At 39.7% G+C, this 24,844-nt stretch overlaps 2 protein-coding genes and 1 non-coding gene across 3 annotated transcripts; 2 read left to right on the forward strand and 1 right to left on the reverse strand.

Annotated features, from left to right (window-relative positions):
- Positions 1 to 2,922: 2,922 nt before the first annotated feature.
- LOC114825294 (small nucleolar RNA R71) lies at positions 2,923 to 3,027 on the reverse strand. The gene has a single exon (XR_003773936.1). It is a non-coding gene; the product is annotated as a small nucleolar RNA R71 (small nucleolar RNA).
- A 3,818-nt stretch (positions 3,028 to 6,845) lies between these two features.
- On the forward strand, positions 6,846 to 7,634 carry LOC139196096 (uncharacterized). Its single transcript, XM_070821757.1, has one exon. It carries the CDS (start codon positions 6,846 to 6,848, stop codon positions 7,632 to 7,634), a length of 789 nt encoding a protein of 262 aa, XP_070677858.1.
- An 8,704-nt stretch (positions 7,635 to 16,338) lies between these two features.
- Positions 16,339 to 20,475, forward strand: LOC103410496 (protein CYPRO4). The gene is made up of 2 exons (XM_008349189.4): positions 16,339 to 18,144; positions 19,888 to 20,475. Exons 1-2 carry the CDS (start codon positions 16,498 to 16,500, stop codon positions 20,164 to 20,166), a joined length of 1,926 nt encoding a protein of 641 aa, XP_008347411.2. The 5' UTR covers positions 16,339 to 16,497; the 3' UTR covers positions 20,167 to 20,475.
- Positions 20,476 to 24,844: the final 4,369 nt, after the last annotated feature.

A 24,844-nucleotide genomic window follows, 5' to 3' on the forward strand; every position in this document is an offset into this window, starting at 1 on the left:
TGATGTTGATCACCATCTATCATTCAATATTTGGAACCCTTGACTAGGGATATGTTTACCGCATGGTTTGCGGACTGTCAGTTTGATTAGACAATATTCCCGCCGTTAGGGGGAGAAAATATCGTTCCAAAAGAATGATGAGAAAATATCATTCCAGAAGAATGATGAGAAAAGACCGTTCTAGAAGAACAAAGAGAATTTGTCTTTTGATTCACGAAGCAATCAATGAGAAAATGAAATTTGAATAATTGAATGATGCAACGAAAGTGATGAAATCATATATACTTGCTGCAAATGTGCCTACAAGAATTGATGTCTCTATTGGACAAAATAATGAGACAATAAATGATTTATCTGTTGCACGCCTGAAGCGTGGCAGACTTTTAGACTCAAAAGGTTTAGTCATTTGAAAGAAGAAGAATATGGCACTACTATACTATTACATTCCCGAAGAATAATTGTTGCATGCCAGAAGCATGACAGTCGCCACATGGATACACGTCCTAGATAGGACAATCCACAGACATGGGAATATTGATGTCTTATGCATGGAGCATGATAGACGTATAGGTTCCAATGACTCAACTCCCGAAAGTAGAGATTAAAATCCAAGCTCTATAACGCTCTAGAAGAGGTTATGATCCGCATTCTCTAAATTACGACTATCCTGGAAGAGATAGTGTAATGCCCTTAAAGAGGCAATGGATATCCAAAGAAATAAAAAGCTTTTATGCATGCGCATTGATGAGTAGATTTTATATTATATATTTTACCCTAATCTGAGTATATTTTGGTTAATATATTGGAAGAATTTTGATACTTTGAATTGTATTTTCAATATAGGACTTTCGACTTCCTCTGGAGCAAAACAGGACCAAATGGACGAATTTTGGAGTAATTCCAGTTGGAGGATGTTCGTTAGTCACTTAGCGTGATTGTATCAAAATTTTGGATTTTTCCACCAAGCGGTTATTTTCTGGTGATAAAATAAAGAAGCAGTGCATAGTGCTGGAAAATGACTTTTTTGGCTTAAATTGCGTTTTTGGAGCCCAAGATGACCTCGGATGGGTTCGTGGCCTTCTGGAAAAGTGTTCAGAATATCCCAAACATTAAATCCAGCTATATTGGGCCAGATTTGGAGCAGCTTATGGGTCAAAACGTGGCTGTTCAGATTTTAGACAAATTTTATCATTTAATTTAGGGTTATGTTTCCTAAGTTTTGGGGGGATTTGGATTAATTTTAGTTTCCTAGGGTTTGTGTGGGAGGCTAGGCAGAGATATTGCTTGGCCGTCTACCATATTTCTTTACGCTTTCTTTTATGCAATTTTGGAGACAGAGAATTGTTAGGGTTTAGAAGACTTTTTACTTAAAGGTGCTTTTAATCCTTTTCTTGAATATATTTTCTATGATTTCAATTATGAATATACGAAACTAATTTCTTTTGCTAGGGCGAAACCTTGAGCCTTAGCATGAATATGTGATTTTTATTTAATTGCTTATGATTGATTGCATGCATACTTTGAATTATTAATCACCGGGATAAAAACTATCTAATTGTCTTAATGCCTGCTCACCATTAGGATCTTTAGAAAAGTAATTTGATGCAATTTTGGTCGGAAGGTTCCCTGAAATTGACGTTGGCTTCTTGTGATTAATAATTGTAATTTCACTTAGGATGAATATCACATCTTAAGGATTGCATGGTTTTTCAAAGGATTTTCATAAAGCATAATGAGTCTTTTATGTTCAGATTTGATCCGAACGTTCGGACGGGTTGCATGTTAGATATACGTTTTATGTTGGAGGTTCCAAGTAGAATATGAATTAGGAAAATTTAACCTTCAAAGTGGCATGTATAGATCATAAGTAATGGGTAAAAATTCATAGGATTGCTAGGTGATGGTGGAACCCTAGTGCTTTCTTAATTTTATTCTCCCAAAACTGTTTTCTTTTCTATCTAGCTCTAATATTGCAGATTGTTTATTTTAATTCATTAATTTCGTTTTTATTTTAATTAGGTTATAAAATCAATCACCTCAATTTCTACTTTACACTAATTAAATGGAATCTGATTAGTTTCGAATTATTTAATAGTCCCTGTGGAGACGACCTTGTGAGATCCGTTTATACTACAATAACCTTGTGATTCTTGCAAGTAAAATAGGAGATTTAAGCCCGTTCACATGAGTAGTAAAAATCCTATCAAGAAAATGGCGCCGTTGCCGGGGATTATTTAAAATAATCCCTACTAATCAGATTTTCAATTAGTTATTGTTGTTCATACATATAAAAAAAAAATTTAATTTTCGTTTTTATTTTATTTTTACAGATTACAACAGTACATCGGTGCAGATTTAAGAAATCTGTGCATGGTCAGCACCCGTTCAACAGTGCAGAAATTGATTCCACTTGATCCAGAACTTGAGCAGAATTTAAGGAGGAAACGCAGGGAGCAAACTTTGCAGAGGGTTCGTCCTCTGCAGGAGACTTTTCTGTAATCATTCTTTTCTGGGGACCTGCACAACAAAGATAAAATGGCATTTGTAATTCCAGAAGCTGGTCTGCCCCTGGGAGATTCACTGACAGCCCATACCACAAATATACCAAGTTGCATTACTTATCCGGCAATGGAGGAATGGTCTGCATTTGAAATAAAGCAGCACATGTTGAATATTCTACCTACATTTCATGGGTTATCACTTAATGATCCTAATATGCACATTGCAGAATTTTTAATGGGGTGCAAAAACATTTTGGTGAGGGAATTTTCAGCCGAATCTATTAAGCTGCGTTTATTTCCATACACACTAAAAGATCAAGCAAGGAGATGGCTCCTCACACTCCCATCTGGAAGCATTAGTACTTGGGCCCAACTCAGTGAAATTTTTTTAAACAAGTATTATCCGGCTTCTAAGACTCTTGACATGAGAACTCAGACTTTATCTTTTGCCCAAAAACCAAATGAGGAGTTTCATGAGGCGTGGGAGTGGTTTAAAGAGTTGATTAGAAAATGTCCACATTCGGGTATTAACACTACTAATCAAATGCATATATTTTTCAGAGGGTTAAATATGACTACAAAAACTCTTGTCAACGCTTCATGCGGAGGTTCGTACAAAGAAAAAAATGCACAAGAGGCTTGTTTGTTATTTGAAAAAATGGCAGCAGATACACAGCAGTGGGCAGTTGAGCAGCCACAATCTAGGTCAGCTTTTAAGATGTCTACTGGTTCTCCGTATGTTACAGCACAAATTGAAAAAATGGAGAAAAGGCTTGATGCAAAATTTGACATGTTATTACAGAGAATACCAAGTTCCCAGGTTGCTGTATAGCAGCCCTTACAAGCTGCCTGCAGCATTTGCAACATGATAACTCACGATTTTATGAGCTGCCCACATAAAGATGTTTCTCCAGATTTTACAGCAGAGCAGGTTAATGCATTTAACAATTTCCAGCGCCCCCGATATAACCTGTATTCTAATTTCTACAACCTAGGTTGGAGAGATCATCCTAATCTAAGGTGGGACAAGGAACAGCACACTAGGCCTCAATTTCAACAGCAGGTACAACAATATGCTGCACCTAAGGCTGCTTGGGAGATTGCAATTGAAAAATTGGCAAATACTACCACTCAAGAAATTCAAAATCTACAGGCAACAGTGAAAAACATGGAAAAACAGATGGGGCAGATTACTTTGCAGGTTTCTGGAAGGGCACCAGGTACATTTCCCAGCCAAACCGAACCAAATCCAAGGGGAGGTGCAGATTGCAAGGCAGTTAGAGTTCTACGTTCCGGCAAAAGTTTTGATAATAGGGATGAAAATTGCGTTCAAAATTCGCGGGTGGGTTCGCAGCCAAAAACAGATTCGGGGAATGTTGAAAAATCTGCCAATTCGAAAGATTCTGAACACTCCTTGAACAGTTCCGAAAATGGTGCAAATATTGTTGCGGATCGCGTGTATGAGCCACCCATGCCTTATCCCAAAAGGTTGAAGCCTAAAGTTAAAGATCAACAATTGACAGATTTTATGAAGACTTTGTCTAAGGTTCAGATTAATCTACCGTTAATTGATACCATCAAGAATATTCCATCTTATGCCAAGTTTTTAAAGGATGTTTGCACAAAGAAAAAGAAGCTCGTTGATTTTGAGAAAGTGATTCTTACAGAACAATGTAGCGCTGTTTTACTACACAAGTTGCCCCCAAAGAAACAAGATCCAGGGAGTTTTACAATTTTATGCACAATTGGAAATTCTAATTTTAAACGTGCTTTAATTGATTTAGGTGCTAGTATTAATTTAATGCCTTTTTCTGTTTTTCAGAGACTGGGACAAGGAGAAATCAAGCCTACATCAGTTATTCTACAACTTGCGGACCGTTCAGTTGCTTATCCTAGGGGAATTATTGAAGACCTAATTATTAAAGTGGAGAATCTCTATCTTCCTGCAGATTTTGTGATTTTGGATATGGATGAAGATATGCAAACACCAATTATTTTGGGACGTCCCTTCAAGGCAACAGCTAGAACATTAATTGATGTAGAGGCTGAAACACTTACACTTAGAGTGCAAGATCAATCTGTTGTGTTCAGTTTATTTGAAGCTACTAAAAGGCCAGGTGATGTGCAAGACTGTATGCGTGTTGATGTGCTTGACAGCATATTACATGCTGAAATTATGCCACGTTTGACATCTGATCCACTGTTAAATGTGTTGCATGGGTTTGAGAATAAAAATACAGAAGATGAAGAAGTTTTTGAGTATGTTTCAGCTTTGGAAAGTGTTCCTTTTCAACCCCCACATTGGAGGCATGTTTTTGAGAGTTTGGGGGAACCCAAAAAGTTGTTGCAGCCTTCTAAGGTACAATCACCTAAACTGGAGTTAAATGTGCTTCCAGAACACTTGAAATATGCTTATTTGGGTGCAGATTATTCGCTGCCAGTTATTATAGCTGCTGATTTATCATCAACAGAAGAAGATAAATTGTTGCGTATTTTAAGGAGTCATCAAGATGCAATTGGCTGGACTATAGCTGACATTAAGGGGATCATCCCTACAATTTGTATGCACAAAATTTTGATGGAGGATGGAGTAAAACCTGCTATTGACGCTCAACATCGTTTGAATCCAATTATGAAAGAAGTTGTTCGTAATGAAGTTATGAAGCTTTTAGATGCTGGGATGATCTATCCCATTTCAGATAGTAAGTGGATTAGTCCAACTCAAGTGGTGCCAAAGCGTTCTGGTATTACAGTTGTGAAGAATGATAATAATGAACTTGTGCCTACTTGTTTGACTACTGGGTGGTGTATGTGTGTTGATTATAGAAAGATCAATGCAGGTACAAGAAAAGATCATTTTCCATTGTCATTCATTGATCAAATGTTGGAAAGGTTGGCTGGTCGTGCTTTCTATTGTTTCTTGGATGGCTATTCAAGGTACAACCAGATACCAGCTGCCCCTGAGGATCAAGAAAAGACAACCTTTACTTGTCCTTTTGGGACTTTCGCATATAGAAGAATGCCTTTTGGTTTGTGCAATGCGCCTGCCACGTTTCAGCGTTGCATGATGAGCATATTTACCGGGTTAGTTGAACATGTAGTTGAGGTCTTTATGGATGACTTTTCTATTTTTGGGGATTCTTTTGACCAATGTTTGCGGAATTTATCTCTAGTTCTTGAAAGGTGCATTAAGACCAACCTAGTGTTAAATTGGGAAAAGTGTCATTTCATGGTTAAGCAGGGAATTGTCTTAGGCCACTTGATTTCTAACAAGGCTATTGAAGTTGATAAGGCTAAAATTGATGCAATTTAAAAGTTGCCACCCCCAACAACTGTTAAGAGTGTTCGATCTTTTCTAGGCCATGCCGGGTTTTATAGACGGTTCATCAAAGATTTCTCCAAGATTAGCCGACCATTTTGTAATTTATTGGCTAATGATGCACCATTTGTTTTTGATGAGGCTTGTTTGGAGGCCTTCAAGAAGTTAAAGACACTCCTCACTACAACATCCATTATGGCAACTCCTAATTGGAGCTTACCTTTTGAATTAATCTGTGACGCATCAAAGTATGCAGTGGGAGAAGTTCTTGGACAGCGGAAAGATAAGCTTCCCCAAGTTATATATTATGCTAGTCGAACCCTCAATGATGCACAACTAAACTATGCTACCACAGAGAAGGAATTGTTGGCAGTTGTTTTTGCATTGGAAAAATTTCGTTCGTATTTAGTTGGGGCTAAAGTGATTGTTTATATAGATCATACAGCTCTGAAATATTTGTTGTCTAAAAAAATGCTAAGCCTCGATTAATTCGTTGGATTCTTTTATTGCAAGAGTTTGACTTAGAAATCAAAGATAAAAAGGGTTGTGAAAATGTGGTGGCAGACCATTTATCTAGATTAAGTATTCCCACAGCTTTCGAAGAGGATTCCCTACCATTAAGGGAGAGTTTTCCAGATGAACAGCTATTTGCAGTCCAATTTCGTACACCATGGTTTGCTGATATTGTTAATTATTTGGTTAAAGGTGTAGTGCATCCAGATTTAATGTTGCAGCAGAAAAAAAAGTTTTTATCTGATGTCAAGCATTATTTCTGGGATGAGCCATACCTATTTAAGTATTGCCCAGACTAGATTATTCGTAGGTGTATTCCTAAAGCCGAACAGGAAAGTGTTTTAAAGTTTGCTCATCATTTTGCTTGTGGGGGACATTTTGGGCAGAAAAGAACAACATAAATTTTTTTGCTTAGTGGGTTATTTTGGCCTACACTTTTTAAAGATGCATATAATTGGTGCAAGGTTTGTGATAGATGTCAAAGAGTCGGCAACCAGTCCAAAAGGAATGAGATGCCCCAGCAAAGTATATTAATTGTTGAATTATTTGATGTTTGGGGTATTGATTTCATGGGACCATTTCCATCTTCCCATGGGAACCACTATATTTTAGTTGATGTGGAATATGTTTCTAAGTGGGTCGAGGCCATTGCAGCACCAACTAATCAGGGATCAGTGGTCCTGAAGTTCCTCCAAGGGGTGATATTTCCACGTTTTGAAATTCCACGCGTTATTCTTAGTGATGGGGGGAAGCATTTTATTAATAAACCATTTGCTAATTTGTTGGCAAAATATGGGATTAATCATCGTGTGGCTACACCTTATCATCCACAGACATCTGGTCAAGTGGAAGTTTCAAACAGAGAATTAAAATGCATTTTGGAGAAAACAGTTGGTTCAACACGTAAAGATTGGAGTTCAAAATTAAATGATGCATTGTGGGCCTACAGGACAGCTTATAAGACTCCTATTGAGATGTCACCATTTCGACTCGTTTATGGGAAAGCATGTCATCTACCTATGGAGCTTGAGCATAAGGCTTACTGGGCAATTAAAGAGTTAAATTTTTCGTATGACTCAGCTGGGGAACAACGTAAATTGCAGCTCAATGAGTTGGAGGAAATTCGTCAGGGTGCTTATGAAAGTTCTTGCATCTACAAGGAAAGAATTAAGGCATTTCATGATAGTCAAATTTTACGGAAAGAATTTCAGCCAGGGCAAAATGTGTTGCTATTCAGTTCACGGCTAAAGTTGTTTCCAGGGATTGAAATCTCGCTGGACTGGGCCATATCTGGTTACTAAAGTCTTTTCTCATGGGGCAGTTGAAATAACTAATGAAGCTCAAGGTAACGCATTCAAGGTGAATGGGCACAGGCTGAAACCATACGTGGAGTCACCCTTTGATACTGCATACGAGTCTTTGACTCTGAAGGAACCAGTGATCTAGCCACCGGACTTCCGCAATGTCTAGCTACAGACTTAAAATAAAGCGCTAATTGGGAGGCAACCCAACTTTTCTAAACTTTTTCCTAATTTTAATTTTCGTTTGATTTTCTCTTTAATATAAACAAAAAAAAAAGACGAAAATTCAAAAATAGAAAATTGCAGGTTGATTTTATTTACCCAGTTTGTTTATATATATATATATATATATATATTTTAACGCATATTGGTTAATTGCAGGTTGCGAACATGGAAAAATAAAGCGCGTCCTATGCTGGAATCCTGCACCCAGCAGCAAGTCTATCGTTACATCAACCACATCTACACTATGCTGGGAATTTAAAGCAGTCAACATAAACAATCATTCACAGATGCAAGTTTGGGGGAGATTGTTGCAGATCCAGCACATAGACATAATTTTGAGCAGTTAAATTTCTGCAGCTCAGTTTTGCAATGCATGGAGAAGCACAGTTAAATCGCAGATCCATACACCACAGAACTGAGTACATCTATTATTACCAGATCTACAACAATTCAACTTGTTAGTTTAATCCAGGGTTTTTGCTAACATTTTTGGAAGAACTTTTGATGAAATTACTACTGACATTCAAACAAGCATAAGGATGCATGTTATACCTTCAATATCGATAGATCAAGACGTTCACGATGTGCCATGCTTTCTGTCCAGCAGCTTTTCAGTTTAAAGAATTCTTTCTCTTGGATCTGTCATGGATCCGCTTGTTCTGCGCAGAATACCACACCAGTCTAATTACATGCAGGCATAATGAAGCAACGGTCTCACAGAATGGAACCCATCATGAATGAAGTACAAGATCGTTACCTTCCTTATTTGCAGAGGACGAGATATTTGTCATTTATGCTGCCTTCAGGGACCACTGGACCGGAAGCTCAAGGTTGTTGTCTCTCGGTTGTACACTGGAGTTGAGGGTCATTTTTCAGTCACAATAATGGTTATTATTCAAGTAACAGATCATAGTCAATCAATAAAAAGGGTTACGGTTTCTACCTAAATATTTGTAGATCCGTAAGGCTTGGGAGACACATGGTTTGGTTGAGAAGAGATGGCAACTCAGGTCATTTTCCTTGTGTTGTTTGTCTCGGATTTGACACTATTGGGGGTCTTCAAATGGATAACACGACATGCATGTGTTAGATTTTGTTCCATTTCTCTAACACAAATAAATCTGAACAGGAAATCAAAAGATTTGAGACTGATTTACCCTTCGCACTGCAGCTTTTCAGATTTCCCACCACGGCCAGGTACTCACGGAGGTGTGTTGTTGCTGGGTTATGGAAGGTTATGGATGCATCACTTACAGAGGTTGAAGGAGTTGTTGTGAATTGGAGGTTTGAATGGATGGCTGAGCTTGAAAGTTTTGAAAATGGGAAGAGATTCGAGAGAGTCTATTTGGTTTGTCTAAAGATAGATAAGGTTTTTGCGTTTTTGGGAGTAATGAAGGAAAGAGAGCAGAGATATGGGGTCTGAGAGAAAAGAGAGAGGGAGTAGAGATGAAATGGGGAAATGAGAGAAAAATGTGAGAGAAAGAGAGGTCTTTTCAATTTAGAGAGAAATGGTTTATGAGACAAATGGAACATAATGGAGCTTTTCAGTTGGAATCCTAAGGCCCTCACCACCCGGATGCACGACACGTGTGCAAAATCTGAACGTGTCCTTTATCTGCCGAGAGGGGGTTTTGAAATGACTCTGAAATAGAGCCGTTTGGCTTTAGACTAGGTGAAAAGAGAAGAGCCGTTCAGCTCGGTACTCAAGATTTGCAGGAATCCAATGTATTCAAATAATGGTGCATGTTTTTACGTGGCGTTCATGACTGACAACCTTTCAACTTGCATGCTAGCTGCATGCTTTTCAAAGCAGGGCATCCAATGTTTTCCACTGTTGGTGCATGGGTATTGCTGCACATGTGCTGTGCACATGGATTTGGTGTGTGGTCCAGATTCTCAATGCAGTGGCCCCGTGTAGATGTTTTCAAAGTTTTTGTTTTAGGCTGCCATCAATCATGGCTTATTGTTCAGCGCCTCTTGCGCGTCTTCCATGTCCCGGGTTCGAAGCACATTCAAGGACGTTTTTGTTTTAAATTTCAACGGTTTTTGTTCCTCATCCTCCTGAGTTCGACTCCCAGGTGTGTCCAGTTCCTTTCCTTTTATCTTATTTTCTGTTTTATTTGTTTTATTTGTTATTTGTTATGTTTATTTTTCTTTGTCATTTTCTTATAGTCTTTTTACGTTTCCCAGGATTTAGTTTCTATGTTATTTATTTATTTATTTATTCTTTCTTTTCCTTTTCTTCTTCTATTTATTTTCCACACCTTGAGGACAAAGTGTGAAATAAGTTTGGGGGTGGGAAAATAACATTTTAGGTTTTTAATTTTTGTGTCGGTTAAAAGTTTTCATTCGTGTTAAGTTAATATCCATAGATTATTTTAAACGTTAGAACAAATGGACATGGTGAAGGTTAATCCCACATTAGAGTCTTTGCTATTTATCGTTGCTTAGACACTAATTCATAAATTATACTTTGAACTTTGCACATCGCACCAACATGGTTTGTGGGGAGTGAGATTGAAACACTTGCTTTTAGTCTAAGTTTATTTTTAATTTTTGTAAAGTCAGTTATTATTGTGAATAAAGTAATAATTGTCTCACCCGAGGTTTTGCCTAGTAACCGGGCCAGTCCTGCCTAATCAGCAGTGATTCTCGCGTCAAACGGTAGAGTTATGGCATGGGGCAGGGTGGTTAGTTGGTTTCGTAGCCTTTTCATCCCGGGTTAATAAGTCCTTAGGGGTGTTCTACACCTAGTGCCCTAAAGCCCTAGTGGTTTGGGAGTCATGGACCTAAAGCTCGCTACATGGGTTGGATTGAAAGTTTAAGTGAACCGACATTGCACGACCACTACTGTTACTGAAAAAATAAAAAAAAATAAAAAAATTTAAAATAAAAAGAAAAAGAAAAATAGTTATACTTAAAGTTAGTATGTGTGAAATAAAGAAGGACGAGAGGTAAGGGTTTTAGTTGAGTCTCCTTAACTATGTGGTTCACTTTACACCAGAGGAAGTTTGTGAATTCTTTTCTAATTGATTCTAAATGGCTTAGACTCTGTGGTGAGATTAGTTGGAAATTTTGAAAAGATGTTCTAGTTTTTAAAATTTGCTATGGATTGCAACTTGAAGGTAGAAGTTTTGTCTTGGTTGAGTTTTAGCTAGTTGTCTAGTTTGTTAAGTTTTTATTTTTGTTTGAGTCTTGTTTTGCTTGAGGACAAGCAAAAAGTTAAGTTTGGGGGTATTTGATGAGTAGATTTTATATTATATATTTTACCCTAATCTGAGTATATTTTGGTTAATATATTTGAAGAATTTTGATACTTTGAATTGTATTTTCAATTTAGGACTTTCGACTTCCTCTGGAGCAAAACAGGACCAAATGGACGAATTTTGGAGTAATTCCAGTTGGAGGACGTTCGTTCGTCACTTAACGTGATCGTATCAAAATTTGGGATTTTTCCACCAAGCGGTTATTTTCTGGCGATAAAATAAAGAAATAGTGCGCAGTGTTGGAAAATAACGTTTTTGGGCTTAAATTGCGTTTTTGGAGCCCAAGATGACCTCGGATGGGTTCGTGGCCTTCTGGAAAAGTGTTCAGAATATCACAAACATTAAATCCAGCTATATTGGGCCAGTTTTGGAGCAGCTTATGGGTCAAAACGTGGCTGTTCAGATTTTAGACGAATTTTATCATTTAATTTAGGGTTATGTTTCCTAAGTTTTGGGGGGATTTGGATTAATTTTGGTTTCCTAGGGTTTGTGTGGGAGGCTGGGCAGAGATATTGCTTGGCCGTCTACCATATTTCTTTACGCTTTCTTTTATGCAATTTTGGAGACAGAGAATTGTTAGGGTTTTGAAGACTTTTTACTTGAAGGTGCTTTCAATCATTTTCTTGAATATATTTTCTATGATTTCAATTATGAATATGCGGAACTAATTTCTTTTGCTAGGGCGAAACCTTGAGCCTTAGCATGAATATGTGATTTTTATTTAATTGCTTATGATTGATTGCATGCATACTTTCAATTATTAATCATCGGGATAAAAACTATCTAATTATCTTAATGCCTGATCACCATTAGGATCTTTAGAAAAGTAATTTGATGCAATTTTGGTCGGAAGGTTCCCTGAAATTGACGTTGGCTTCTTGTGATTAATAATTGTAATTTCACTTAGGATGAATATCACGTCTTAAGGATTGCATGGTTTTTCAAAGGATTTTCATAAAGCATAATTAGTCTTTCATGTTCAGATTTGATCCGAACGTCCGGACGGGTTGCATGTTAGATATACGTTTTATGTTGGAGGTTCCAAGTAGAATATGAATTAGGAAAATTTAACCTTCAAAGTGGCATGTATAGATCATAAGTAATGGGTAAAAATTTATAGGATTGCTAGGTGATGGTGGAACCCTAGTGTTTTCTTAATTTTATTCTCCCAAAACTGTTTTATTTTCTATCTAGCTCTAATATTGCAGATTGTTTATTTTAATTCATTAATTTCGTTTTTATTTTAATTAGGTTATAAAATCAATCACCTCAATTTCTACTTTACACTAATTAAATGGAATCTGATTAGTTTCGAATTATTTAATAGTCCCTGTGGAGACGACCTTGCGAGATCCGTTTATACTACAATAATCTTGTGATTCTTGCAAGTAAAATAGGAGATTTAAGCCCGTTCACATGAGTAGTAAAAATCCTTTCACGCATGCACATGAGAATATGAGATCACGGATTGATGATAATCAATGGTAATTTTGGTTTTTACAAGTAGCTACTAAATTCATCAATGAGCTGTGTTAATATTGAGTCACGTTCTTTTGTTCGTCGACAAAAGGAAAATTATTGGCCAAAAAATGGAAAAAGGCAATTCCATTACAAGTTTGTAAGAACGTGGAAAAATGGACCTATATACTTGAACAATACAAATAGCCAAAATATGTTGAACCAATGAGGTTACATATGGGCATTTGTAATATAGTGAAGTACACTCACATGATATGACACAAGATTACTAATTGAAACCTGAAATTATACTCTTGTAAATAAGTTCATATGAATGGAAAATTATATACGAAGGGTTGTGAGTCGCCTACATTATATCTCCATAAGTAAATCCCTCAAGTATACATGGGAGCAAATTGCTCTATATAAATTCCAAAGGAAAATGTGTCATGAAGTGTAGAAAATCCTTGAAGGATTCAAATTGCTTGAAGTAAGCCCCTGAGAGGTAAAACATAAATTATGTACTCAATACCAATGGATGGTATAAATTGCCTTAGTGAGTACTATTATTATGATATTGTTGCAACATACTAAAATCTCTTGCAAGAGTCACTGACATTAAATTAGAACTCCTGAAGAGTTGATGATATTAAATTGAGACTCCTGAAGAGTTAAGAAAGATTATAAATTGTTGAGAGAAATATTATCTCGAGCTGCAGATCGAACAATCTACCAACACGAATCTTATCCATGATGCTTATGATATTAAAAGAACCATATGGATCGAAGATTATGAGTTGAATACTCAAATGATGTAGATACTAAGAAAGATCATTTATCTTCGTAAGGGTAAAGATAAATTAATATTTGGTCCAGAAGTACCGCATCTTAGTGAAGTATATGCTTTATTGTATTTGGCACAATACATTGAATGAAATAAAGCTTATCTATTAATATCTCCAAGAAATTATAGATATGTGACATGCACATGAGTTAAAACAAACAAACAGGATGGAGCCTTTACAAAGGTTGCTTATGTGAAGCCTCAGTACTCGGAAGTGCCCCAGACGGGGGAGGCACTGGAGATTGATCATGTGGTACCCCAGTACTTAGCAAAACACCAGAAGGGGAAGACATCAGTTGCTTTCGAAATCTAGCAACGAACCTCTGGTGATCACTTTGAATCGGACTTTCAGATTCCTGCAGCTGGTCGAGCTTTCTTATCATGCTCGTCGAGTAATTATTTGCAAGCACGTGTAACACCCTATTCTCGTGCTTGAGCCCTTTGATCTCTTGTTTAAGGCTTGCCACCTCATCTATCAATGATTCAACTTGGCGAGTTTGAGCAAGTAGGCGTTAACTCATATTGGATATAGAGCCCGCACACTGAATACTGAGAGCCAATGAGTCTTGAACGGCCAACTCGTCAGACCGTTTTGAAAGGATTCTGTTATCCTTTGGAGTGAGAAAATTCCTAGCTACCACAGTAGCGGTTATGTTATTCTTCATCACAGAGTCCCTAACCATAAGATGACCATTAGAAGATAAGAAGGACGGGCGCCATATGTTATCTTGACGCTGCTTGTTTATATCACTCCTAAGACTCAAATCTAAGCAAATGTTAGATGCGCAAGTCATTTTCAAAAATGATGAAGGAAAAATGAGGTCAAATAAAATTTCAGAAGTGCAAGAAGGAGGAAATTTCTCAGGCAGCAACTTTCTAAGCATACTTTGGAACACAATTGATGTCTCTATAAAAGAAGAGGCAATAAAACCACTCATTCAGAGATTAAAGAGGCATCGCTCTCCGAATTTCAAAAGCCAGATTTTCCTGAATAAAGTTCGTTGGTATTTTTCAGACGCAATCTTAACTGTTTTGGATATCGTGTGCAACTTTGTCAAAGATCTCTGACAAAGTTGAAAACACATAAATCTTACTGTTCTATTTACATCACAGTTGCTGACAAGAGTAAAAGCACATCACCACCACTTGCTATTAGGAAATCTCTATATATGTAGACCTCTGTTCTCCATAACAAAGCAGACTTGCAAGAATGTCCAACTCTTCCTCATCTTCGAGAATGCATCTTCAATAAAGCATTTCGAAATACTCAGTTTTCTTCCTCTCCGAGAATACCTCTTCAAAACAAGTCATACCAGAGCAAGAGTACCTCATATCATCAGGGACGAGAGCAAGACTATCTCATATCATGCAATCTCCCTGTCCTTTCCTTTGTCATTGTTCTTATCTGCAAAAACAAGGATAAAGAAAGCAATATGTCGGAACCTCTACTCAAACTTCCAGTCAGGAACCGACTGCCTGGAACCTTTGCCTGGTTGCTTACCTTGCATTGCCCTCGAGTACTCATCTTCAGGGTAAGGGTTGCATTTCACTCCTGCATCAGTGGACAAATACTACAAGAGAATATGCCACGCAAACATGAGGGAAAACCAGGGAAAATACCACTTATGCAAGGGGAGCAAGTAAGGCAAGTGAAAATAATAAATTGAAGCATGTGGAGATAAGCACAGCAAAACATGTGCCAATTCATCCTAACGGAGCCGAAAATCACTTGTTACATGGGGCTGCTCATAGTTCCATTTCATTCAAGAATAAGTCCCAAAGCTCTTGAATGAATCACATGTCCGATTCAAGATCAAGTGTCCACCACCCTTGAATCAAATTCAGCTCCAAATAAAAGGAGTAAATTCAGACCTTTAGATTAAGTATAGCAGAAGGTCCTCCAGCCCAGTTCAAGAACAAGCCTATGGAAAGTTAACAAAAAGTAAAACACCTATTTCAGCAACTCTTCTCGCTAAGAGATTGAAGTAGAATGATCAACGATCAGCCTAAATGATTTGAAATCAGAGGGAGATACTCATCAAGGGGAGCATCCAAGTCAGATCAAGATTTTAATAAGACAATCGAAGACTTGTGGCCATCCAAGGGGAAGTGTTGTAAATATGGTGGATGTCCACACTTGCCACTAATCCACTAAGCTACAAGTGGGAATAATGTTTGCCAAAGCTTGCCTCATACGATTCTCATTTTCTATAAATACAATCCCACACAACATCAAAAAAGGTGGTGAGGTTCACGGGTGAGAGAGGAAGGAAAAGAAAGAAAGAAAAGAGAGGAAGGAAGAGGAAGAGAAAAAAGAGAGGAAGAGGAGAGGAGATAATAGAGAGAGTTATCTTAGTACTCTTATTATTTCAGATTATAATGAAAGCACCACTGCTGCCCCAAGGACGTACTCTAGTCACACTGACTGTAGAGAAACCTCGTAAATTTTGTGTCTTGTTTCACTTATTCCACTGCACCCACCGTCGATTTTACAACAGGAAAAATGTGTTGTGCCCCTGCATGATGACGTGGGTTCGAACCCCGTCGGTAGCTAACTCCGTTGGGGGCTAAACTAGGAGGAGCATCTGACATGGATTTCTGAGTCGAGTCCGATTATTTAATCGAGCAAAGGGATCATCGTAAGAATTTAAGCAAATAATTATAAAAGGGGTGTCCTATCTAACACTCTCTCACGCACTTTTTATTAATTTCTGTTATTTAATTTTTTTCAATTCATTTGATCCGATTATGGAAAATTAAAAGGACGCGTGATCCTTGAACAACGGTATACATCAGCACTCAAAAGAAAACAACATAGAACATATACGTGGCATGTGTCTTACGAAATGAGAGATGGACAACACCACAGCCAATTCTTTCCTTACCCAAGAAGCAATCGCCACGTCAAATCAACGCTACGCGGAAAGCAAAGCTTATATAAGGCAGATTCCACCGAGTCAGCATACAGCGCTGCACTCACTCCTACAAAATCATAACCTCTAAAAGCTCTCGCATCTCTCGATTTCTCCATCTCTCCGACAAAAATCGGATTTCGAATTTCCAAAAATTCATGGGAACCGCTCAGAGCCGGGAGGATCACATCACCGACTCCGACGACTACGAGTCAGAGGAGGAGGAGGAACAGAAATCGGAGGACGAAGACCAGTACGACGACGCAGAGGACAACTACCAGCCACCGCAAACCGCTTCTTCGAACCCCAAGTCCAAAACCCTAGAGTCCTCCGTCGATGACGTCGATGCCAGGCTCAAGGCCCTCAAGCTCAAGTACGGCTCTTCTTCCTCCTCTTCCTCCGCCTCCGCCGCTCAAGGCCAGAACGCCGTCAAGCTCTACCTCCATGTCGGTGGCAACACTCCCAAGGCCAAGTGGATCGTCTCCGAGAAGACGGCCTACTCCTTCGTCAAGACCTGTAATGTCGACGGCGACGGTGATTACGACGACGACCGAAGGATGGACCGCGAGGGGGAGTGGGTTCTGAAAGTCGGGTCGAAAGTCCGAGCTAGGGTTTCCACCGACCTGCAATTGAAGATGTTCGGCGATCAGCGCCGTGTCGATTTCGTGTCCAAGGGCGTCTGGGCTCTGAAGTTTTACACCGACGAGCAGTACCGGAGGTTCGTGACGGAGTTTCAGGACTACTTGTTCGAGAACGTGTACGGAGTCAAGGCCACGGAGGAGAACAAGGTCAAGGTCTACGGCAAGGAGTTTCTCGGGTGGGTTAAGCCGGAGGCGGCGGATGATTCGGCCTGGGACTATGAGGATTCCGAGAAAAGCCCAAAGTCTGCCACGCCGGTGCGGCCCAGCCACGACTTGATGGAGGAGTTCGAGGAGGCCGCCAATGGAGGGGTCCAGAGCTTAACTCTCGGCGCATTGGACAATAGCTACTTGGTGAACGAGAATGGTGTTCAGTTTTACCGGAATTTCAACCATGGGATTCATGGGAAGGGAGTGTGTGCGAAATTCGATACCGGAGGTTCAAGTTTGGGGAAATCGACACCCAAGAAGGCTTTGTTAATGAGGGCTGAGACTAATATGCTACTTATGAGTCCATTTAAGGAAGGCAAGCCTCAAGCTAATGGGCTGCAGCAGCTCGATATTGAGACGGGCAAGATTGTCACTGAATGGAAGTTTCAAAAGGATGGAACAGATATTACGATGAGGGATATCACTAATGACACTAAAGGGTCCCAATTGGATCCTTCTGAATCGACCTTTTTGGGTTTGGATGATAACAGGCTTTGTCAGTGGGATATGCGTGACCGTGCTGGAATGGTTCAGAACATTGCTAATGCGAATTCCCCGGTCCTGCATTGGACTCAGGGGCATCAGTTTTCTCGAGGGACCAATTTTCAGTGCTTTGCTACTACTGGAGATGGGTCTATTGTTGTTGGGGGTCTGGAAGGGAAGATAAGGTTGTATTCCAAGACCTCCATGAGGCAGGCAAAGACTGCTTTTCCGGGGCTCGGTTCTCCCATTACGCATATTGATGTAACTTATGATGGGAAGTGGGTGTTAGGTACCACTGATACTTATTTGGTACTTATTTGCACTCTGTTCACTGACAAAGATGGAAAGACCAAGACTGGATTTAGTGGTAGAGCGGGAAACAAGATACCGGCTCCCAGGCTGTTGAAGCTCACCCCTTTGGACTCACATTTGGCTGGCACAGACAATAAATTTCAACGGGGGCATTTCTCATGGGTAAGCATACTTATTCTCCTTTTAAATGCTGCAATAATTAGATTGTTTAAAAGTATATTCATCTAGAATAAAACCTTGGAAGGTACAATACATCGTTTTTCTGTAATTGGAAATTTTGTTCCGTGACGTGTATTTAGGTTTGACTAAATGGTGTAAAATGACCGTTGAATGATTCTCTCGGGTGTTAATAAGTTGTTATTCAGTTCAGTTTCATACGTGTTTGTTAAATTACATGTCCATCTATGTTATCGAGTCTTGAATGAGATTTTTTGGGTGTTCATGCTTTCCATGTTTATCATTCAGCTTTGTGTTCTACCTCTAGTTTTTCTAGATCTTGTATTGCCTGGATAATTTATTTACATTCACGATATATCCATCAATAAGTGCTTTATTGTTTTGATTCTGGTAATAGCTGTACCTTTTTTTCGTACTATCATTCCTCTTTTTCGTACTATCATTTAACCATGTATATGCATGCTATAACGAAACCATGTCTTAACTAGTGTATACACTAAACTGAGAGAATAAAATCTCAAGAACACCATGTGATCATTCAACGCCAATTAGGCAACATAAAAAAGGTACACATTGGTGAAACTTTGATGCTTTTGAATATATTTTTATGGAAAAAGATTTTGACTCGTTTATGCCGGATGGATTTCATGACTAGTCTTTGCAGATTCATATTGCTGGAAAAGATTTTGTACACGTAGCACAATGTCATAAATGTGTGTAGCCAGAGAGTGCATTTCCTTTCCTCTCTAAATTTGTTGGTGATACTTAAACTTTCATGTCTTCTTTAAACAAAGCTTGGATTTTTCTCTGTCAATATGTTGTGGGTTTTATTTCAAAGTGTTTAGAATCTTAAGATGCAAATTAGATCATGAAGTGAGCACCCACAACACAAAAGCAACTAACTTGGCACATAGGTAACTAAACAGAAAACAGAGGGACAAACAGAAGCCAGTTCTAACTGCTTCTCAATTCTTATGATATTCACTCTTAAGTAGGGCCGATGGCTTGTTTTACAGTGCATCATACTGTAAGAAAAATCATATTGGTTTTATAACTATAGGTTCTGCACTAGCATAGAGTTGCCCTGCATGATCTCGTTTCTCAATGGTAGACTTGTTTCAGTAGATATAGATGTGAGATGTAAATCATTCAATTTAGTTTGTGTAACTGATTCACGCCCATGAATTGCTTCAGTGAACATCGATACAATCTTACACTGAGCTTGCTGTGGTTCAAATGAATTTTTATGGTTCTGGTTCTGATTCTTGAGAAGATGACCTCAAGCATTGATTGAACTAGTTTTAATATGCATCTATTAGCTTACAATTGTGCATTAAATGGGAAGTTTTGAGGTATGCTACTACTTACAAGTAAATGGTATTGGCTTTAGAAGTGCAGAACTAGGTCTAAGTTCTGCATTTGCATAGATTTACGCTGGATTTTGTGTTTCTTCTCGGATGGTCCTGTTTTGTTCTCCGAGAAGTAGACATGTGGCAAACACTGTAGATAACTCATCCATTGTTGTTCTGAAGGTGTTCGCATAGAATGTTCAGTTATGTAGCTCTTTGAAATTGATAGGAATAGGAGCAGAAAAATCTCACTTATCTGAATAAGTACGAAACAGTAATGCACTGATTTGGGAAATAGAAAACGTAAATTGGATTCTTGATGAAAACTGTCTTTATTGAAAAATTCCTTGTGTTGAAAATGCTTAATTTCTGTTTACAGGTCACTGAGAACGGTAAACAAGAGCGCCACCTAGTCGCAACAGTTGGAAAATTCAGTGTGGTATGGGATTTCCAGCAGGTGAAGAACAGTGCTCATGATTGTTACAGGAATCAGCAAGGCCTCAAGAGTTGTTACTGTTACAAGATTCTGTTGAAGGATGAATCCATCGTTGAGAGTCGCTTTATGCACGACAATTATGGTACCAACTCCCCCGAAGCTCCACTGGTGGTGGCAACCCCGATGAAAGTGAGCTCAATCAGTCTTTCCGGCAAACGATGATCTTCGCCACCCCCCACCTTTGTATATGAGAGTTAACTTCGTCTTGAATCTGGTGCATCTGGGATTTGTTCTTTGCGTGTTTTTATGTTTTTTCCTGTCTTGTACTTAGCTTGTGTTTGTGTCCATGTACATGTTAGTTGTTCTAACTGGTGTTTGCGTACAAAAGTTCCAAAATTTGGTTGCAATTGATTTGTTCATAAGTTGGATACTTGATTTTCTAGATTTGTGACTGGTTTGTTCTAATTTATCCCTTGGGACTTTCAGTATGTATTTCTGCTTTATATTTTGAACTTAAAAGACTTATAATCATTCTTGTACAATTCAAATTTTCCGGCTCCATGTAAAGCGTTATTGGTTCCTATAAGATTAGAATCAAGTCCAACTTTCTGGGCCACCGATGAAGGCCTAGGGACTTGAAAATCATGGGTTTGCCTTGTTGACCTAAAACTGATAGAGATGATTTTTTTCTCACTCATTCGACTTGTCATAAACATTTCTTTATTTTGACCGTTACAACAACAACAACAACAACAACAACAACAACAAAGCCTTTTCCCACTAAGTGGGGTCGGCTATATGAATCCTAGAATGCCATTGCGCTCGGTTTTGTGTCATGCCCTCCGTTAGATCCAAGTACTCTAAGTCTTTTCTTAGAGTCTCTTCCAAAGTTTTCCTAGGTCTTCCTCTACCCCTTCGGCCCTGAACCTCTGTCCCGTAGTCACATCTTCGAACCGGAGCGTCAGTCGGCCTTGTTTGCACATGTCCAAATCACCAGAGCCGATTTTCTCTCATCTTTCCTACAATTTCGGCTACTCCTACTTTACCTCGGATATCCTCATTCCCAATCTTATCCTTTCTCGTGTGCCCACACATCCCACGAAGCATCCTCATCTCCGCTACACCCATTTTGTGTACGTGTTGATGCTTCACCACCCAACATTCTCTGCCATACAACATCGCTGGCCTTATTGCCGTCCTATAAAATTTTTCCTTGAGCTTCAGTGGCCTACGACGGTCACACAACACGCCGGATGCACTCTTTCCATCCAGCTCGTATTCTATGGTTGGGATCTCCATCTAATTCTCCGTTCTCTTGCAAGATAGATCCTAGGTAACGAAAACGGTCGCTTTTTGTGATCTTCGCTAGATTGCTCCGGTCATTAGTGTGGATAAGTATATAAATGGATAGAGATAGGAAAGCAAACACAAGATGTACGTGGTTCACCCAGATTGGCTACGTCCACGGAATAGAAGAGTTCTCATTAATTGTGAAGGGTTTACACAAGTACATAGGTTCAAGCTCTCCTTTAGTGAGTACGAGTGAATGATTTAGTACAAATGACATTAGGAAATATTGTGGGAGAATGATCTCGTAATCACGAAACTTCTAAGTATCGGAGTGTGGTGTCGTCTTGACTTGCCTTATCTGTCTCATAGGTAGATGTGGCATCTTCTCTGGAAGTACTCTTCCTCCATCCAGGGGTGGTATCTTTAACTGGTGGAGATGCACAAGGTAATGTATCAATTTCACTTGAAGCTTACTTGTAGTTTCAGGCTTGGTCAAGCGCGATACAAACCATGTAGTAGGAGTCCCCCAAGTCGCCGAGCTAGGGGGTCTGCTGAAAGAGGTGACAGACAAGGTAAGCAATCAGAGCTCCGACTGATTGTTCACCTTCTCCCCATCTTGCAGCAGCATGAAGGATAAAGAGAAGAAAAATGAGAAGAGATGATATGAGATACTTTTGCTTTTGAAGAAGTAACTTTCCACAGGCTTATTCTTGAACTGAGCTGGAGGGTTTTCTGGTTTCCTCCAGAGTATAAGGCCGACTGAAGAATTTGAGGGTCAAAACAAGTCCATCAAATCTAGAGTACGTTCCACCCTGCTGATATGGGATACTTTTGCTTTTGACAGAGTAATGGATGTATCGGCACGTGTGCTGTTACGCTTGTCTCCACATGCTTCCTTGTATCCTTCGCACTTGCCCTATCTGTTCCTCAAGCAGATGCGGAATCTTCCCTGGAAACATAAGATGATGAAGATGAGTACTCGAGAGCAATGCCAGGTAAGTAATCAGGTAAGGGGTTCCAGGCAGTCAGTTCCTGGCTGGAAGCTTGATTCCAAGTGCTGACTGATTGCTCTCTTTCTCCTTGTCTTGCAGGTAAAAACAAGGCCAAAAGAAAAAACAGGGAAAAAGCATGATATGGGATACTCTTGCTTTTAACCCTGATGATATGAGATATTCTTGCTCTAGTATAGCTTGTTTGCAGAGGTATTATCGGGGGGAAAGAAAGCTGAATATTTCGAAAGGCTTTGTTGGGAGTGCCCTCTCAGATATAATGAAGGGTTGAGCATTTTTGCAGGTCTGCCTGTCCGTTGGGGATGGAGGTCGACATATATAGGAGTCTCCCTAACAACAAGTAGTAATGCTATTCCTTTACCCTGCTTGGTCATAGCACGGTAGTGGGAGCTGCCAGTTTCACATGTTTTAACTCTGTCAGAGCACTTTGAAAAAGTGGTCTGTGGTATCTGGCTCTCGAGATTCGGAGAACGATGCCTCTTCGATTTTTGAGAAAGCAATCATGCTGGGGGTCTGACTCTCGAGATTCGGAGAGCAGTGTCTCTTCGATTTTTGAGGAAGTAATCATGTTGGGAGTCTGGCTCTCGAGATTCGGAAGGCGGTGCCTCTTCGATTTTGGAGCAAGCAATCTTGTTGGGAGTGTTGTCTCGAATGTGAGTAAAGGTTGGACATGTTTGCTAGTCTACCTTGCCACGAAGCACAAAGGTTGACACACAGGGACTTTCCAATTATCCAGCAATGGTACTGTTCCTTTACCCTCTCTTCGATTTTGAGAAAGTAGTCATGTTGGGAGTCTGGCTCTCGAGATTCGGAGGACGGTGCCTCTTCGATTTTGGAGCAAGCAATCTTGTTGGGACCGTTTTCTCGAATGTGAGTAAAGGTTGGGCATGTTTGCTAGTCTACCTTGCCACGAAGCACAGAGGTTGACACACAGGGACTTTCCAATTATCCAGCAGTGGTACTGTTCCTTTACCCTTGTGGGTAATAATATGGTAGCTAGACCTTCAAAATTTATGTGTCTAAACTTTGTTAGTGCTGTTTCTTTGCTATTCTTTTACCTTTCTTGGTCAGAGCGATGTAGTGGGAGCTGCAAGCTTCACGTGCTTAACTTTGGCAGAGAACTTTGGCAAAGTGATCTGTGGTACCCATGAGTTATTGTTGCGTGTGGGAGGTGGGTGATTGAACAGTAAGATTCATGTGCTTTCTACTTCACCAGAAGTCTTCGACAGAATGCCCATAATTTCTGCAAAGCTGAGTGTGCGTGTGATAGGTGCTGACAAGGCTAGAAAAGTAGATGCCTCTTCGATTTCTGAGATCGGCCCTCGTGGTCTCTGAGCAGCCCAGCTTTTGAGAAAGCGAGCGCCTCTTCGATTGATTCGGAGAACGGTGCCTCACCGATTTTTGAGAAAGTAATCATGCTGGGGGTCTGGCTCTCGAGATTCGGGGAGCAGTGTCTCTTCGATTTTTGAGAAAGTAATCATGTTGGGAGAGTGGCTCTCGAGATTCGGAGGGCGGTGCCTCTTCGATTTTGGAGCAAGCAATCTTGTTGGGAGTGTTTTCTCGAATGTGAGTAAAGGTTGGGCATGTTTGCTAGTCTACCTTGCCACGAAGCACATAGGTTGACACACAGGGACTTTCCAATTATCCAGCAATGGTACTGTTCCTTTACCCTCTCTTCGATTTTTAAGAAAGTAGTCATGTTGGGAGTCTGGCTCTTTAGATTCGGAGGACGGTGCCTCTTCGATTTTGGAGCAAGCAATCTTATTGGGAGTGTTTTCTCGAATGTGAGTAAAGGTTGGGCATGTTTGCTAGTCTACCTTGCCACGAAGCACAGAGGTTGACATACATGGACTTTCCAATTATCCAGCAGTGGTACTGTTCCTTTACCCTTGTGGGTAATAATATGGTAGCTAGACCTTCAAAAATTATGGGTCTAAACTTTGTTAGTGCTGTTTCTTTGCTATTCTTTTACCCTTCTTGGTCAGAGCGATGTAGTGGGAGCTGCAAGCTTCACGTGCTCAACTTTGGCAGAGAACTTTGGCAAAGTTATCTGTGGTACCCATGAGCTATTGTTGCGTGTGGGAAGTGGGTGATTGAACAGTAAGATTCATGTGTTTTCTACTTCCCCAGAAGTCTTTGACAGAATGCCCATAATTTCCGCAAAGCTGAGTGTGCGTGTGACAGGTGCTGACAAGGCTGGAAAAGTAGGTGCCTCTTCGATTTCTGAGATCGGCCCTCGTGGTCTCTAGGGAGCCCAGCTTTTGAGAAAGCGAGCGCCTCTTCGATTTCTGAGATCGGCCTTCGTGGTCTTTGAGCAGCCCAACTTTTGAGAAAGCAAACGACTCTTCGATTTCTGAGATCAACCCTCGTGATCTCTAAGCAGCCCAACTTTTGAGAAAGCAAACGCCTCTTCGATTTCTGAGCAGGCGCCTCTTTGATTTCTGAAGCTCCGTCGAGTGCAGATTTTTATAGAGGCTGGCATTAAGTTCCAAAGCACACTTGAATCTCCACCAGTAGAAGCTTCATTCTTGCACTTCTAAGATCTTGATTTGTCCGACCTCTTCTCTCTTCAACACCTTTGAAAATGTCTGGCCCCTCCG

This window comes from Malus domestica, chromosome 05 (assembly GCF_042453785.1).
Source record: "Malus domestica chromosome 05, GDT2T_hap1".
Taxonomy (NCBI): domain Eukaryota; kingdom Viridiplantae; phylum Streptophyta; class Magnoliopsida; order Rosales; family Rosaceae; genus Malus; species Malus domestica.